The sequence below is a fragment of the Stegodyphus dumicola genome, chromosome 9, assembly GCF_044657685.1.
Source record: "Stegodyphus dumicola isolate Sdum_Otavi_A_Nest chromosome 9, ASM4465768v1".
Classification (NCBI taxonomy): Eukaryota; Metazoa; Arthropoda; class Arachnida; order Araneae; family Eresidae; genus Stegodyphus; species Stegodyphus dumicola.
This window is the reverse complement of record NC_140776.1, coordinates 11,372,871-11,390,513: the sequence shown is the minus strand read 5'-3', so window position 1 is coordinate 11,390,513 and position 17,643 is coordinate 11,372,871. Positions and strand designations below refer to the sequence as shown.

The 17,643-nt window shown below is 31.9% G+C and overlaps 1 protein-coding gene across 2 annotated transcripts in view; it reads left to right on the top strand.

Moving 5' to 3' along the window:
• The window catches only part of Klp64D (kinesin-like protein 64D), a 52,715-nt gene that overhangs the window by 20,895 nt on the left and 14,177 nt on the right, over positions 1–17,643 (top strand). For both annotated transcript variants that reach the window (XR_004758813.2, XM_035363758.2), the window contains exons 7-9: positions 3,320–3,459; positions 8,033–8,230; positions 10,349–10,523. Coding sequence is in view for 1 of the 2 variants with exons in the window: in XM_035363758.2 (XP_035219649.1) it covers positions 3,320–3,459; positions 8,033–8,230; positions 10,349–10,523 (513 nt within the window). In the remaining variant the exon portion in view is untranslated. The remainder of the gene's footprint in view (positions 1–3,319; positions 3,460–8,032; positions 8,231–10,348; positions 10,524–17,643) is intronic.

The following is a 17,643-nucleotide window of genomic DNA, read 5'->3' as shown; positions in this document are numbered from 1 at the left end:
TTTTTCTCCCTAAGTGAGTACCTAAAATAACCATTCCTGAAATGTTACCATGCATGAATTATATTTGACATTAAAAAGAGAGAAATTGCAAATGAAAACTAAATAATGTCTTATTATTGCATAAAAGTAAGAATTTATTTTATGTATGTAGAAGTTTAATTTATAAAAGTAATTATGTTATAACCTATATTTAGTTAGAGTAGATGCTTTAATTATTATTGCTTACAATCTAAAATTCTGTATAGTATGTAAATTAATAAATATCTAAATTAAGATCAAAATCTATATTTAAAAAAGAAGCTAAGGAAGAAGTTTTAATAATCTTGCATTGAAATTGTTAAAAAATAATTTACCAATGACTGTAGATATCAATATTAGCTAGTGATATGAAAATAGAGATAGGAGTTAAAAGACTAAAGATATAAGAAATGAAAAGACAGACAGAGGTAGAGAAGAACTCCCATCTATCCCACCCTCAGAGAATACATTAGTGGCCGAGCAGTAACATTGCTGAACACTGGTAGCTCAAATTGGCTTCGAGTCCAACAAATGTCATAACTGCATGCATGTTTTCATGATTTTTTCCAATGTATAATGGGGTTAAAAGCCAGTTTTCCTTAGAAGGTCCTCCACAAAGGCATCCCTCCTCTTGGGCATATAATCCTGGCATGCTTTGCTGTAGTTAAATAAACTAAACCTCCCTTCATTTGACACATGATGCTGAGATTAAGAGGACAGTGGGGGGAAACTGGTGAAATGACACTCATCCTCAAGTTACAAAGGAGAAGGAAAATCGGGGAAAACATAATTTTGGATGAAAGGACTGTATAACCAAATTTCTTTCCTTATTCTACTCTGCTACTATTTCTAGTATTCTTTGTATTTCTATTAATGGTGCTTTAACCATTGTATCATTTTTCATTGGTGTGCTGGAAAAAGAATGGTCTTTTTTTATATCATCCTTTGAAATACTGCATTATACTGTTTATTCAGGACTTAATTTCAACCAAATCATGGCTAATCTATTTATTAGTTTTTCTTATGAAGTTGTAATTCCAGCCACACCTCAAAAATGATGATATCTGGTATTTTATTAATTTATCAAATTTTTGTTTATTTCTTTACACTTTATTTAATTTTAATTATTTATTATTTTAATAATAATTTTATTTATTTATTTATTTGCTTTATTTTTCTTTTCTGATGGCCTTAAGACTCCAGCACTTCTGATTTTAGAAATCAAACCCTTCGTCATTGGGCACAGTACAATCCATAGCCAGCAGGTGTTGAAAGTGGCATGCTGGAATCTCCATTAGTAGGGAGAAAAATCACTTTTATATCACATCTGCTTTTCCTAGAATATTAAATTTTCAATTCCTAGACTTAAAAAAAAAAAAAAAAAAAAATTACTGCTGATGGTCTGGATATTAGATTATTCTGGGTATTTGATGTCTGGATTTCAAGTCTTTGTAATGTTAAATAAATAAGTTATACTGCAAAAATTAAAAAAAAAAAATTGTAATTCAGATGAAAAAATAGAGTAGAAAAAGGAAAAATGGTAGAGAAAAATGCTTAGACTCTTGTGTGTAAAATTTAATTTAATGAAATGAAAGAATAAAGGAAATCCATTGTGCATTAGTGGAAACATTTTTTATTTTTGTCTTTTTCTAATTTGTAAGGAGTTTGCAAAACATCTTGGAAAATGATTTTTTCAATTTCTGAGTGAAAATTCGCAGTCGTCTCTTCTAAGCTAATCATCAGTATCTCAGAATTTAGGAAATAAATATTTTGCATTAATTGAATGTAATATTGGCCTGGGTGAGGAAAATTAGTGGCCTGGTCATAATAATCATCTGATATTGTTTCAATGCATTGTTTTTAAGGAATTATCTGAGAAGTTAAATTTATTGGGTTCTGGTCACTAGTCCAAATAATCTGTTAATAATATTTCATGCTGTATGCCACAATCCGTAGTCACCACAATTAGCTGTAACAATCTTTGAGGCAAGCATAGTTTTAAGAGTAGCACTGTATTGTGATGTGATCATGATGGCTGGCATTTTAAACCATTTCTAATACAACTTAGACTGTTTGCAGCATTGATATTTTTAGATTGCTTCCCACTATCATTTACATATTATTTCTGTTTTATGTTATTTGTTAAAAATCAGTATGATAATAATTTGTAATTTGCTTTTGCGTTTTCTCAAATCTGTTTTGTAATTTCTCAGTATTTATTTTATAATTTACTTGTGGAAATTTCTACATAATTACTATTATTTTAAAGTTTAGAATTTTAAATTAGAATACCCAAAATGAATGTATTTAGGAAGAATTATATTTTCAAACATTGAAATTTCTCGTGTACTTGCACATAAGAAATGTTTCTATAATCACACCATTATCATCATGAAGATCAGTTAAATCAAGAATTGTAAAATTTTAGTGATACTGATAATTTGTTCTTCTTTTGAAACCATTTAAAATTTTAAGCTTCTGATAATTTATTTATTTAATATTCTTTCAATGTCAAAGTCTTTCAATGTTTCATATTCTTTAACAGGAAAAACAATACATCATTGTAATCATTGTTTTTAACTATGTAGTCTTTGATAAAATAACACTGAAAGCATGTGACTTTTATAATGCCATTCTAAATTGATAATTTAAAAAAACATTGTGCTTTTATTTATATTAAATTATAAAATTTGTTATCTAAAATTGATATTGTTTAAAAACTGTTCTGTTTTTATTTATTATTTAAACATGCCCTTTTTTGTCCCATTAAAAAATTAAAATATTTTAAATGTCTAAAAACTGAGTTAAAGAATTGTTTCTATAATCACACCATTGTCATCATGAAGATCAAAAATTGTAAATTTGTAGTTATACTGGTAATTTGTTCTTCTTTTGAACCATTTAAAATTATAAGCTTCTGATAATTTTTTATTTAATATTCTTTTTCAATGTTTTAATATAAGTATATTTTTCATCTTCTGTAACAGGAAAAAAAATATCATTGTTTTTAACTATGTAACTTTGATAAAATAAACCATGATAAATGAAAAACTAAAATTTCCTTATTTTTGTTAAATTTATATTTAGCCTTAAGCAAAGGAAAATACATTTATGCAAATTTTGTAGCTATCTAAACGGGCTGTGGTCTCAAGTTAGTTTGGGTAATTGAGTTCTACTGTATTGCAGAAAACCTAATTACAAAATTAATATTTTATCTTTTATAAGACAATGCAGTTAATATCTTTATATATGCACGCAATAAAAAATTTTTAAGTTTTATTTATTTATTTTTGAATTATAGGAGTTGTTGGAGCAACTAACATGAATTTGCACAGCTCTAGGTCACATGCAATATTTAGTATTACCGTTGAAAGTTGTGAAGAAGGATTTGATGGAAAGGAGCACATTCGAGCTGGAAAACTGCACTTGGTGGATCTAGCAGTGCGTATGTTTTAATGACTAAAGTACTGATTCATATTATTTATTCAAAAGGTTTTGTAACACTTCTAGCTGTTTTTACAATGATAGATATTTGATGCAAAAGAGGTAATCCTAGAAAATAAAACAAAGATAGATGCTATATAATACTAAATCATGAACTGTTTAGTGTATGAAATTATATTTAAGTAAAATAATTCTAGAAACTTATCAAAGCATTTTATTAAGGAAATCCAAGTTATAAAGATGGAACTAGCTATTATATTTTTAGATGCTTTCAAAAACATATTGCAAACTAATAAACGTTACTGCAAATTGTTAATGTCTGAAATTTTACAAATTTGAGAATGGACTTACTTATGACCTTAAAGCTTAACAGTCACACCTTGTATAATAGCATAATCACATTTCCGTTGTAGCTATTATTTTATTATTTATAAATGAATAAAATATTATGAACTTCCATTATCAAATAAATGAATTACAGCCAGTTAATATAGTTAATATTTGAGACAGTAATATAACTCATTAATAGAAAAGTGTCCGACAAATAATAAACATTTATTCTGCTTTAGAATTGCATATTGCTGCTGGGATTAAAACAATATTATTTTAGAGAATGGAAACTCTCACCTATCCATTTTATCTGAATTTTATTTACTGAAATTGATGCTATGTGACTTATTTGCTAATTTTGAGGAAGTTTTTCATTAAGCACTTAAGTCAGCTTCTAGTTTCACCAATGCTATCCATTTCTGAAGAAAAACCAAGTTCAGTAGAATCTATTTAGAAGAAACTGTTAAATACCGACTGATTGACAATACTGAGATTGTAATTGATTTTTGGTGATGCTGGTGTTAATAAATCCCTTTTTGTTGAGGGTAAAATGATATTAGACAAGGGTGTGATATCATTCAGGTTAAATAAATATATTTCAATGTTTAAGGTACTGATGCATAGATTTCTTAGTATATCTGACAGTTTGGTGTGTCGGGGTATCTGTTAACTTGATTAGAATTAGTAAGCGTGAGAGGATAGCTAACACTGCTAGGTTTCGGATGTTCAACTAGGTATGTCACTAGTTATCATTTAGTGAGCTATATGGTATTTTATTCCAGTGTACCAATACACATCTGAATCTAATCAGAATAGTTTTATGATATACCAGTTTTTACAGTGGGAATATTTTATCATAACTAGTCTATTCACTAAGCTTTTGGCCATTAACCCCTTTGTCATGGCATGTTTCTGAACTGAAAACCCTCTGGATACAGATGTGTTTTTATATGCATCGGTCCCAAATGTCACTAGCAGCTAGGTGATGCATTGGTGCATCGCCACTTGCATTGATCTTCCAGAAGGGTATATCGTTATATGCACTTTCAAACCTACATCTTCTTTTAGAATTTTTTTAAATCACTAGATGACACTTCATGTCCACTACAGCTAGCTTATTTATACAGTCTTGACCTTATGTCTGTGAAGAACTTTCTGATTCTGGTGATTCATTTAGTTTTACGAGCAGCAGATATAAAATGAACAAAACCCAGCTAATGCACAGTTGAAGCTTCGCATGGATGCTCCAAATTTGGTTTTTCTTTTTTTCATATTGGGAGATTAGGCATGGAGCTGTGGTTTTTAAGAACTATCATTTGTATTCAGTTTGCTCCTTTAGATAGCAGATGTAAATTTTTTCCCTGCTTAAGAGAATTAAATTAATAGTATGATGTCTAAGAGGAAGAAGTTTTTAACAGAAGAAAAATATAATCGAATTATAAACGAGTCCACAAGTGACTATTTTCATACTGAAGACTAGATTTAAGTGAGGATAGCGATTTTGCCAAAACTTTGTCAGACACTGAATTGAAAGCTTGTTTTGCTTTCACGTCACAATCTAGCACAAGAGTGAATATTCCATCATGAACTCGATCTATTATATAATTGAAGCCTTATGAGTTTAAGGGAATTGCAGAAGTAAATTTGGGGAAAGTGCAGAATCACCTTCTGTTTGGCGCATTTCTCAAAATCACCAACTTGAAAATAACAAGTCAAAGAATTACAAGAATAACAAGTCATCAACCTATTTTTACTTTAAAAAAAAAAAAAAAAAAATCAGAGAATTGCACAAACTTAGCATTCCACACTCCCTTGACTTTGTCCACGTACACATCAATATGCACCATATATATGGGTGATTCTGCATCAAATTGAAAATAACAAGAATTGCACAAACTCAGTATCCATGTACACATCGACCTATTTTCACTTTAAAAAAATCAGAGAATTGCACAAACTTGGCATTGTGCATCGATACGTGCCATATTAGTGGGCAATTCTGCACTTTAACCATAAATTTAAAGTTATCTAAATGAAATTGATTTTTTCACCATTTTTTCAATGATAATCTAATGAACCCAATAGTTCAAGAAACTAATAATTTCTATCAACAAAAGATGAGTGAAAATACATCTTTATCCAAAATAAGCATAGTCCTTTAGATCAATCTAAAATGTGGGGATTCTTAGGATTAATTATCCTGCTAGGAATAATTAAAACGTCCGACCTGAAAATGTATTTCATAACTATTGAAATGCTAGCAACTGCACCATCACAAACTATCTCCTTTCTGAATCATTTATGCTAAAATATTTAATCATATATTTTACTATTTTTTACGTGTGTTTAGATATAGATTTAGGTAAGTTTTGTACAACACTTCATCAAGATGAGTCAAATATTTTATTTTACATTTAGATTTTTATTAAAAGTTTTTCAGAATCTCTTGATATGCTGTATTTATTATTATATTACTGTTAGATACCAGTACAAAAAAAATCAGAGCAATTCATTAAAAGATACTTTTAATGATTTTTTTTTTTTTTTTTAAAGTTAGGTTTAGCGACATGAAATAAACCATCCTGCGAGATCATAGTGTTGTAACAACACACCATCTCCAAGGTGAGTTGTGCTAAATGGCATGTCATTGCGTACTGATGTGTATCATCCACCTGTCATGAAGGCGTTATGAATATATATATTGTTATGTGCGCTCAGGTTTGTAATGGATTGAATGGCCACAAAAACGATAATACCTTGATAAATTTTATTTTCACAAAAGAAACACTTTACAGTTCTGAAACTTCTCACAAAAGTACTCATACAGCTGTTCTCAGTATGACAGAGCACAATCAGTAGTTACTACTACAAACTACTAAGAATGTTAAACACAATGCAATGCAAAGCTTATCTAACAGTGAAGCTCCCACTGTGATCTCTTAATACTCCAAAGCCAACTCTGAACTAAAAAAAATTGGGAATTGATACTCTCACCAGTCTTATATAGTTTTCCTTTGTCCACCAAGAAATTTCCAGCACCTTCCATTTCTCAAAATTACTGGAAGGAACATACAGTTACTGTCATATATATAAGGGCTAGATACAGTTACAGTTACATAGGTATTTAGGCCAATTATAGTTATATCGGTTCAGGACCAAAATAATGCCAAACAGCTGTCACATTTGGTGCTTTTCGGTGACAAAAATTATTTGCCAAAACCATCACCAGCTTTGCAATACCTCGCCAGTTAGGTGAGTATAGCCATTTACCATGACTGGCCCCTGCAAACTTATTTTTCCGGGAAAGCTTTGCATTGAAGACATTCATGTTACATTATACAAAATTCATAACAGTATAAAGCCTGATAGGATGACAACTACAAGGCATATGAAATTTTAATTTTTAACATAAATGAGTTTGTTTCTTAATAAAATATATTGTAATGCACTGCAAGAGAATATTAGAAAACATTCTATTGTCTGCTTGCTTGTCACATGTCCAAGTTTACATATATGTATGAAAGGTCCTATAATATCATGATCTTATTTCACTCTTTTTTTTTTTTTTTTTTTTTTTTTTTTTTTTTTTGGTAAAATTTACAGTAATGTATAATTTTGTTATATTAGAAAAATTTTTTAGCTGAGTCATTTCAGAATTTTTCAATTTGCTATGCTAAATGTATGTTAATAATACAGGTGACTATGCCATCATTCATAGTCACCTGTATTATTAACATACATTTATCACTTCAGCAAAAATTGTCATAATACAATACAAATTTCAAATGTCTAAGTCTTTGAGCATTCCTATTTAGCAAAGCATAAGGTCTTCATCTTTCGAATTATCAATCAGCTTGTATATGCTTAACAAACTGCATTACTTGCAAGTTCGTTATAACTGCAGATAACATGTTTTTAATGCCACATATTACATATCTCGGTATAGAATTATTTGATTCTTTTTTTTTTTTTTTTTTAACATTTCCGCATCCACAAGTGTGAAAATTTTCTGAAAGTAACAGCAAGGGCCTCTATGTGTTGAAATCTGTTTCCTAATAGCACATTTACCAATAATTGAGTTAAATAAAGATGTATTTTGTATGGAAGAAACTTTTTTAAGCTTTTGATAAGAAAGTTTAATTCATGAAATATTATATGATGCAATTTTTAGCAACAGGTTTTGCCCAAAGCATTATTTGTACTTCTATTTTATATTGCATTTTGTCTCTATTCATTCTAGGGATCAGAGCGTCAGAGTAAAACTGGATCATGTGGTCAACGCTTGGTTGAAGCAACAAAAATTAATTTATCTTTGTCTAGTTTAGGGAATGTTATTTCTGCTCTTGTAGATGGAAAAAGCACCCACATCCCATACAGAAATTCTAAACTTACAAGATTGTTACAAGATTCTTTAGGAGGCAATTCAAAGACTCTTATGGTGAGCAATGATTTAAAATTTTTTTGTAATTAATGTATTATTTATTTGATTGATTTCTTAAATAAATAACTGAAAGAAAAGGAAAATTTTATGAATAATATTATAAAATAAAAAAATTTTTAAATAATCATTATGCTTAGAGAAGGGCAAATATCACTAAGGAAAATATTTAATATTTTAAAATAAAGATTTCATTGTCGAAATGCTTACAGTCCATTTTTTAAAAATCTTATCTGTTTTAAAAACATTTTTCTAAAACATTAAAAATGTCAGTTTTGACTGACATAGGAATCTGAAATATACGTAGAATTCTAAAACACATTCATCAAGCGAAAAAGAGTTAAAAATAATCTGTTACTGAATTCAATTTTCTTGGTTTATTCCATAGTAATACTTAAGACATTTTCTTTTCAATAATCACAGTGTTAAAAAATAAACTCTTAAGTATTAAAATAAAATATTTTATTTTTTTTTCAGATCAAATACGACAGTCTATTTTTCTTTTAGTTAATTTTTAGAAATTTCAGTATTTGTTTAGTAGCTGGGCACAGGATGATTTTATAATGCTTGGGAGCAGTGAATGGGATAAATCACTGAATATAGCATTTTTATCATGCAAACAAACTAGTTAATTTTTAGAAATTTCAGTACTTGTTTTGAAGTTGAGCTCAGAATGATTTCATAATGCTTGGGAGCAGTGAATGGGATAAATCACCAACTGTAGCGTCTTTACTGTGCAAACTAGGACACCACAGTTTGTCAGCAACAATTTTTCTCGATCTATGAAACTGCATTCTGAATTGATTTTAAAATATCAAAATCTAAGTGTTTTTAACTCAGTTGTGCAGAAGATTTCTAATAATTTGAGTATATTATGAATCATTCATTTCAGTTATTAAATACCTGAAGATGAAAGGGTTTATTTCTTTCTTGACAGATGCAAAATACCCTTTTCTGCAGAAGAAACTTGTTACTTAATTTAATCGTTTTTTAAAAAAGCTTTTATCCACATCAACAATCAGATTTCCCCTTTTCTTTAATATTTCTCAATGCATTGTCTTTTGACTTTAATTCTATTGATTACTGTCAACTGTAGATAAAAAAAAGCATTTAAAACCAGACAGTTCTGAAATCACTCAAGAAATAGAAAGTTTTGTAAGTCTGAGTAAAATATTTTTATTTTTTAGTGCAATGGATGATTGCATTGATGGCTTTTATTGAACTTTTTCTTATCTAGATGAATACTACTAAATCTTCTGCTCTTAATTAAACCTTTTTCATATTTCTTAGAAAAGAGAAAATTTTAGGAAACATTTTATTATTTAGGAAAAATTATTATTTTAGTTATGATTAATTAATTTTTCCTTTAATGATAGAAAGTACTTTAACATAAATTTTATTGCTAAGAACATATTGAAATTTCCTAAGATTTATATTCTTATGCCTTTCATTGCACTTCTTCTAATGCTTCTATTACTAGGACCACAGGGCATGGCCTTCTATAGAACCATCCTCTATTGCATTTTCACTTTGGCTAGAGTTTTGGGGTAATTTTAATATAACCTGGCCATCCTCTAACTGATTATCCTATTAAGTTATAGTTCTGAATTTTAAATATTAAACCAGAATTCATTTAGCAAGCATGACCATCAAATTTCTTATGGTTGTTTTTAACATATTTGGTAGTATTGCTTGCTTTGCATAATTTATTTAACTCATTGTTATATCCATGACACCACTAGCCATTAGTGTTTACAGCACTAAAGACTTTTTAAAATTTTTTATCTGCACTTTATGATATGAAGAGAAAGAATCTCAAAGATAGAAAACATTTCAGAGGATCTGAAGAATATTTTTAATTTTATATTATATGTTTAGATTAATTCACCTTTTCATATTATGGTGTAAGAATATTTCACTATTAAATAAATATACCATATAACTTGTGTATAGAAACTGCCTTTTAAGTCAACTTTAAACAGTTTTATGTACTGAATTTAAGGTATTGACTAGACATATGCAGAAGAATGTAAAGGTCTGTTCATACATTTTTTATAAGTAGGTATAAAAATTTCATCTATATCACTTTATCATAATTTATCTGCATTTTCATTTTAGTGTGCTAATATTGGGCCAGCTGAATACAATTATGATGAAAGCTTGAGTACTTTGAGATATGCCAACAGAGCTAAGAACATTAAAAATAAGGCACGCATTAATGAAGATCCTAAAGATACTATGCTTAAAAAGTTTAGAGATGAAATTGAAGAGCTGAAAAAGCAATTAGAAGATGGTATGTGGTTTTATTTTCATATTTTATTATATATATACACACACAATCACACATATAGAATGAAGAATAAATTAAAATTCATTCCACATTCCAACTCAGAATAAAGTATATGCAAAAACCAAAAACCAGAAGTACATTGACAAACTGCACAAAAGGGCAAAACATGCAGAACTAAAAATGAAAAAGAAAATTTGCATATTTTGCTGCATCTTCATCAGGAAGTTGGTGCAAAAGTAAATAAATCACTTGTTTCTGAACCAACAAAGATACAAATTAAAGTTTAACATTTTAAAAACATTATTTTACATTTGTAGCACCACTTGTGGCTGCTCAGGATTAAGATTTGAACCTTTTTTTTTTTTTTTTTTTTTTTTTGTGGGGAAGGGGCTTTATAATTATTCATTTATATACATGTAAGACATAAGAAAATACGATAGCTGCCTTAAAAATAATTGCCAACCTCAAAATTAACAATTCTAGATTTGGTGATTTGATCTAAATCTTCTCCCAAATTCGAGAATCTTCTATGTTATGAACATAGAAGTTATGTAACATAGTTACATCTATGTTATGTAACAACTTCAAATTAACCATTCACATATTAGCTCTACTTATACCTCAGACTTGGTATAAATACTCTTGGCACAAAAAACTACTATTAGCTTCCCAGAGCTAATACATCTCCATTGCTTTGCTTCTTAACTGACTATGTCGTTTCCTTTTAAAAAGCCAGTGTACATAGAAATTTCCAATGAAATCAAATCATATGTTAAGAACCAATCAAATGTTAGTAGCTGCTAGTAGAAGCTGACATCATGTTTACACTTGAAACAATTCATTATTTTGCTTATACACTGCAATTAAAAGTAGGAATTTTTGTAAAAATTTTTAATATTTAATCAAGAAGCAATGACATCAAATAAAAGAGTAGATTGGACACCTAGAAAGAGATGTAATATTATTGTGTTACGAGAAAGTGGTCTTTCCTATGCTGAAATTGCAAGACAGGTGGGTGGTTCAGTGACTACATCTGGAGTCCGAAAGTTTTGTTTACGATATCAGGAGACAAATTCAATAAAAAACAAAGAAGGGAAAGGCCGAAAAAGGTGCACCACATCTATTGATGACAGAAGAATAAAAAGGCTGTGTCTCCAAGATAGAAAAATGTCGTCAGCAACCATCAGAAGTGATCTGAATGATACTGGTGTTTCTGTCAGTTCAAGAACAATCAGGAGAAGATTAACAGATGTTGGACTGAGAGGTAGAATTCCACGAAAAAAGCCTTATCTTAATTTTTAGCAACGAAAAAAAAAAAAAAAGACTACAGTGGGCAAAGGAACACATTAATTGGACAGATGATCAGTGGTCACAAGTTATATGGAGTGATGAAACTAAGGTATCGTTATTCGGTAGTGATGGGCGAAAATATGTAAGACATAGAATAGGAGAAGAGCTACATCCTGACTGCATTCAAGCAACTGTGAAGAACCCAGTTAGTGTTATGATTTGGTCATGCATGTCAGCACATGGTATTGGTCGCCTTCATGTCATCGATGGGACACTGAATGCCAGAAAATACATTGACACTATTCTAGAACCAAAACTTCTATCTTCCATCAGAGATCTCTTTCCCAACAATGCTTTGTTTATTTTTCAGCAGGATTCTGCTCTTTGCCACACGGCCAAAATATCAAAAGAGTGGTTTCGTACAAAGAGCATTAAATTGTTGTCATGGCCAGGAAACAGTCCTGACCTCAATCCTATCGAAAATTTGTGGCACCGTTTGAAAACTCTTGTCCGAATGAGGTTCCAATCAAATAAAAGGGAACTAATTGAGGCTATAATTGTTTCCTGGCATCATGCAATAACGAAAGAAGAACTTAAAACTCTTGTCAGCTCAATGAAACGTCGATGTGAAGCTGTAATCAAAAATAAAGGGTACCCTACTAAGTACTGATAACTCACTGCAATCAGCACTATCTAATGTGCAATCATTAATATCTAATTTAACATTTTTTTATTGCAAATAATTGAATTTTGTGTTTTGTATTGAATTCAGTAATAAATTCTCTTTAAAATGATATATACAAGTTTGCATTTTGTAAAACGTAACGTTCTCTATAAGCATACAAAGTTCAAAAACATAAAAATTTCCAAAAGTGTCCACAATGTTGTCCACCACTGTATATATGAGGCTCGAAATAATTTCAAAAATTCAGTAGCCAAAAAATGTCCAAGTCCTACTATCCAGTGTCTGCCCAACCAATTGTCTCCTGGCTTTTCACAGTCTAAAGTTTTGTGGTAACCTAAATGGTGAAGAGGAGTTAACAAGTATAACTGAAAGAAGCAATGCTTTTAGAGCCTTATGTCTTATATACCTAACATGTATTGTTATTTCTTCCTCTGTAGATTTATCAGTTCAGGAATCCAAAAAAATCTTAACACAGGTACAATACAAAATTTTTGAAATAACCTCCTTGCAAATAACAGCTGCAATTTAAAAAATAAACTCTCTGCATTGTTTTCAGTTTGATAGTCACTGAGAGCAACACTTACTTCAAATTTATTAAGCAGATTAACCAAATCTTTAAAATCAGAAAATAGCTTATTGTGCTTTACAATATGATAAGCTATGCTAAATAGTTTTTCTAAATGCTGAAATAGTCTTTCATCTATTTTTCTTTTTTCTACAGCTATATCTTTCAACAAGCAATGTTTGTGCATTTGTGATCGATTGCATAACTCAAAAGTTTCTAATTTGAATGACCCATTAAAACCTTGCATAACCCGCAGGTATTTATCTGCTATTTCTGGATACTTTGTGCACACTCTTCATCAAGCGATACCATTTTCATATAACTACAAAAATTCAATGTATCACTGCTTTCTGAATTTCCTTTTGCTTTCACTCTTTTTAGCACCATCACAATCAATAATGGTATCGCTTCTGCCCAGACAGGCATGTGATTAAGTGGTGCTGCGATACTAAAGGACCTGGGTTCAAATATTAGAGAAGGCATGAATGTTTATAAATGTAGAGTGTCTGTACGGCATGGGGCCACTCAAACTATATAACAAGCCAAAAGTCCTCTTGAAAAATTGATGGTAAGAGAAGAGGGGTGGGAGAACCTCAGACACATCTCCTAGGGTTCTCTTCAGAATTGGGGTAGAACTGAGCAAAGTCAGACTGTCACCTGTATGGTGCTCAAAGCTGTTGCTAATGACAGACACTCTTGTACTCCTTGCCATGATAAAATTTGTGGGCTTGTTCTGATTAGGTCAGATAAGTGAGAGTAGTCACAACAACAGCACTGGAATCACTTCCTTTATGTTCACTTTGCTCACTTATCATAGTCTGTTCAGAACATTCATGCCCATGTTGCACAGAAAAGACTCATGTGACAAATCTCTCTCTCTCCTTTTTTTTTCGAAAATGATACGATAATTTTTTGATTTCTTAATGCCATAATCATAGGTTGAATAATTTACACAAATTCACTAGCAAATACATTTATCACAACTCATTAGCAAAGTACTGTGTGGTACACTACTCATAATGACCATATCAAAAGTATCACACACATATACGTTTCAACATTAGTTTCATACAGCAAAATCAATACCCATAATTTCAATAAATGGCTACTGCAGGATTTGCTGCTCGACAATGAAAATGCAACACCAAGAAGGAGTGGTCAGAAAGTGATGAAATTTGGAAAAAAGACAGAGATAGTCAGAATACAGAGCGAGAACAGCATTGGCTCAGTAGGATGTAGGACCACCATGGACAGTGATGCACGAAGAAACACGTCTAGCCATAGAGTCAATAAGAGTGCGGATGGCTCTCCATTCCCTTTCAACCATTTGCCGCAGTTCGTCTTCTGAACGAGGCAGGGGCAGAGTCTGCAAATAGCGTCCAATCACATCCCACACATGTTCGATTGGTGACAGGAGAGTATGGTGGCCAGGGAAGCATCTGTATACATTGCAGAGCACGTTGGCGGATGCGAGCAATGTGTGGTCGGGCATTATCCTGCTAAAAAATTGCATTAGGCAGCCCCTGAAGGTAGGGGATTGCCACCGGCTGCAGTACATTATCCAAGTATCGTTGGGCCGTCATAGTTACCTGGAATTGTAGGCAATAGTGCCCCAAACCAATATGCCGCATTGTTGCGCGGTGGGGCATTCCACAGTTACTGCCGAATTAGATCTGTCTCCATGTCGACGCCACACACGTATGCGGCGACTGTCACTGGATAAACAGAAGCGTGACTCATATGAGAACACGACGTTTTGCCATTCTGTCATCCACATCGCTCCAGTTCGACACCATCCTAAACGTTAGCATCTATGCTGTGGGGCAGTCTTCTTAACGGACACTGTGAGTGCAAGCCACGTTCAACCAATCGACGGGAAATGGTTCTGGTCGACACGGGAACATCCAGGGTATCTTGCATGCTGCAGAATCGCAGTACAAGTGACTTGCGGGACCGCCACAGCTTGACCCCTGATGCGTCGATCCACGCGTGCTGACGTCACTCTGGCTGCACCTGCACCCCTCCTTCTTCCCACATTTCCTTGTTCCAACCATGTTCGGCATAGCCGATGCTCTGTGCTCACATTCATATGGGTATCAGCTGCGATTTGATGTAAGGATCAACCTGTCTTCGCAGTTCAATCACCATACCCCTCATAAAATCATCTATCTGCTGGAAGTTCCTTGCTATCTGCTGGAAGTTCATTGACAGCGGACTGGTATTCTCTCCTATTACACGTATCCTCCAGGACAGAACCCAACTTTCTTTGATAATTCGTCTGGCAGAAATAATGACACGAATATTGCCCATTCTGCATGTTCCTTCCATTATATCTTACTTCATGTGCATCGGAGAGCTGCGCATTCCACATCATTCACATAACTCAGTGACATGCGTCTACTCTAAAATTTGCATAAATTTCTGACCACTCCTTCTTGGTGTTGCATTTTCAATGTCGAGCAGTGTATTTTAGAAGTTCGCAAAATGTTTCACAACCATGTATAATCAGCATGAAACACTAGAGTGCGAGTAGCAAAATGATTTTCTTTTTTTGTATGTTGCAACAATTTCCTGTTGTGACAAGCAGCAATCAAAATGCACTTTGAAAATATCGCAAGCAAAGCTTGAGCCACAAACTTGATGCTTAATCATTTTATGTGGCGATGAACCATAAATCATTCAATATTAAATTTTATTTTATTTTTGATAACAGGAAGTATGAGTATAAATAGAATGTAACCTGTTAAAAAAAGTCGTGGAAATAAATTGTGGGAGGTATTAACAGTGCATTTCCGTCCCACTCACAAATTGCAATTTCTTAGTTACTAGTGACGAGCTGGCGACAGTTGTTTCGAGTACAGTATATACAGTATAAAGTCCGGGATCTGGATTTGTAGGAACTTTGACGATTCTGGATTGTTCTGGATCATGTGTAGAAATTATAAAATTAAAAATATGAAACAGTAATTTAAGAAACAGTGAAGCATCTATGACCTTAAGAGAATCAAAACAAAAGAAAAAAAAACTTTATTAAATATTTCTTTCAATGTAAATTGTTTAATTTGCTTTGTTTTTGTGGTAATGCTGTTCAAGTCCTATATTGACTGCACCATGAATTCCCACTAAATTGTCAGTTGAAATTGTTTCATTCTCAACAACCTCTGTCACTTTCTCCACTTGTTGTCTTGTGGATTTAGAACTATATTACATATTTTGCCATCTCTTTTTTTACTGATGACTGGGGAATTGTCATCACAATGAAAAACTTCTGTTATATCATCTTTGGTTGTTACAATTTCTCTACATTTCTTTAAAAATTACATTAATTTGAAAATGTTGCTCTTTGTTTGCGATATCTGAAGCCCTTCAAATTCACGACTGGTATCATAAAGCCTAATTCAGAAGTCAAACAACAAAAATCAGCGTTATATTTACCGAATTTTCACAGGACTAGTTTCGATGGTTTTACCAAACCACCATCTTCAGCTGCAAAACCGCAAATGAACCAGATAGGAAATAATGATTAGATAAGATAAGAAAGCCTGGACAAGAATAAGCAAGTGGCGCCATCTGTTGGTGAAACCAGAACTAAAACATAATTTCTTTAAAGGCCGAAGGCAAATTTGGATTGGAAATTAGGATCGTTAACTAGAACAGAAAGATTTTTATGAATGTGAAATGCCTCTAGAAAATCCAGTTCTCCAATGGAAGATGTTTTTTGAATAATTTTGGCAGCAGAAAAACTGAAAGTGTGGTTTTCGGACCAACAATGTTGAGCAACAGAAGACTTCTGTGTTTCCTTTTTTCTAACATATGCCTCACGTTCCTTGACGCGAAATTTTAAGGCTCTCTTAGTTTGGCCAATGTAAATTAAACCACACTGGCAAGGAATCCTATAAATACCCCAGGAATTCATATCCGGAATGGGGTCCTTGAGTATGGAACTCGGAATTTTATTGATGGGAGAATAAACAACCCGAAAGTTAAATTTCTGCAAAATATGTGCAACTTTATAGCTAATTGATGGAAAGAAGGGAATGACAACAGAATTTTTATAATCTCCTAAAACAAGAGTGTGCCTTTTAGTGTGTTGAGATGAGAATTTTTTAACTGCTTGATTAATAATGTTGGGTGGAAAGCCCCTGTCAATAGCTATTGCTTTTAAATAATTTAGTTCTTCATCAAGGCCTTCGGCCTTTAAAGAAATTATGTTTTAGTTCTGGTTTCACCAACAGATGGCGCCACTTGCTTATTCTTGTCCAGGCTTTCTTATCTTATCTAATCATTATTTCCTATCTGGTTCATTTGCGGTTTTGCAGCTGAAGATGGTGGTTCGGTAAAACCATCGAAACTAGTCCTGTGAAAATTCGGTAAATATAACGCTGATTTTTGTTGTTTGACTTCTGAATTAGTATTTATTTGGTGTGTTATTGTGTCTTAATGGTATCATAAAGCTTAGCTAATGTCATTTATACACTATTAGTGATGTAGTAATGTATCATGGAACTGGCAAGTAAAGAAATTGGTGACTGTCCTTTTGTTTTTCGAAAAATTTTGTCTTTCAATCACCAGCTGACGAAGCT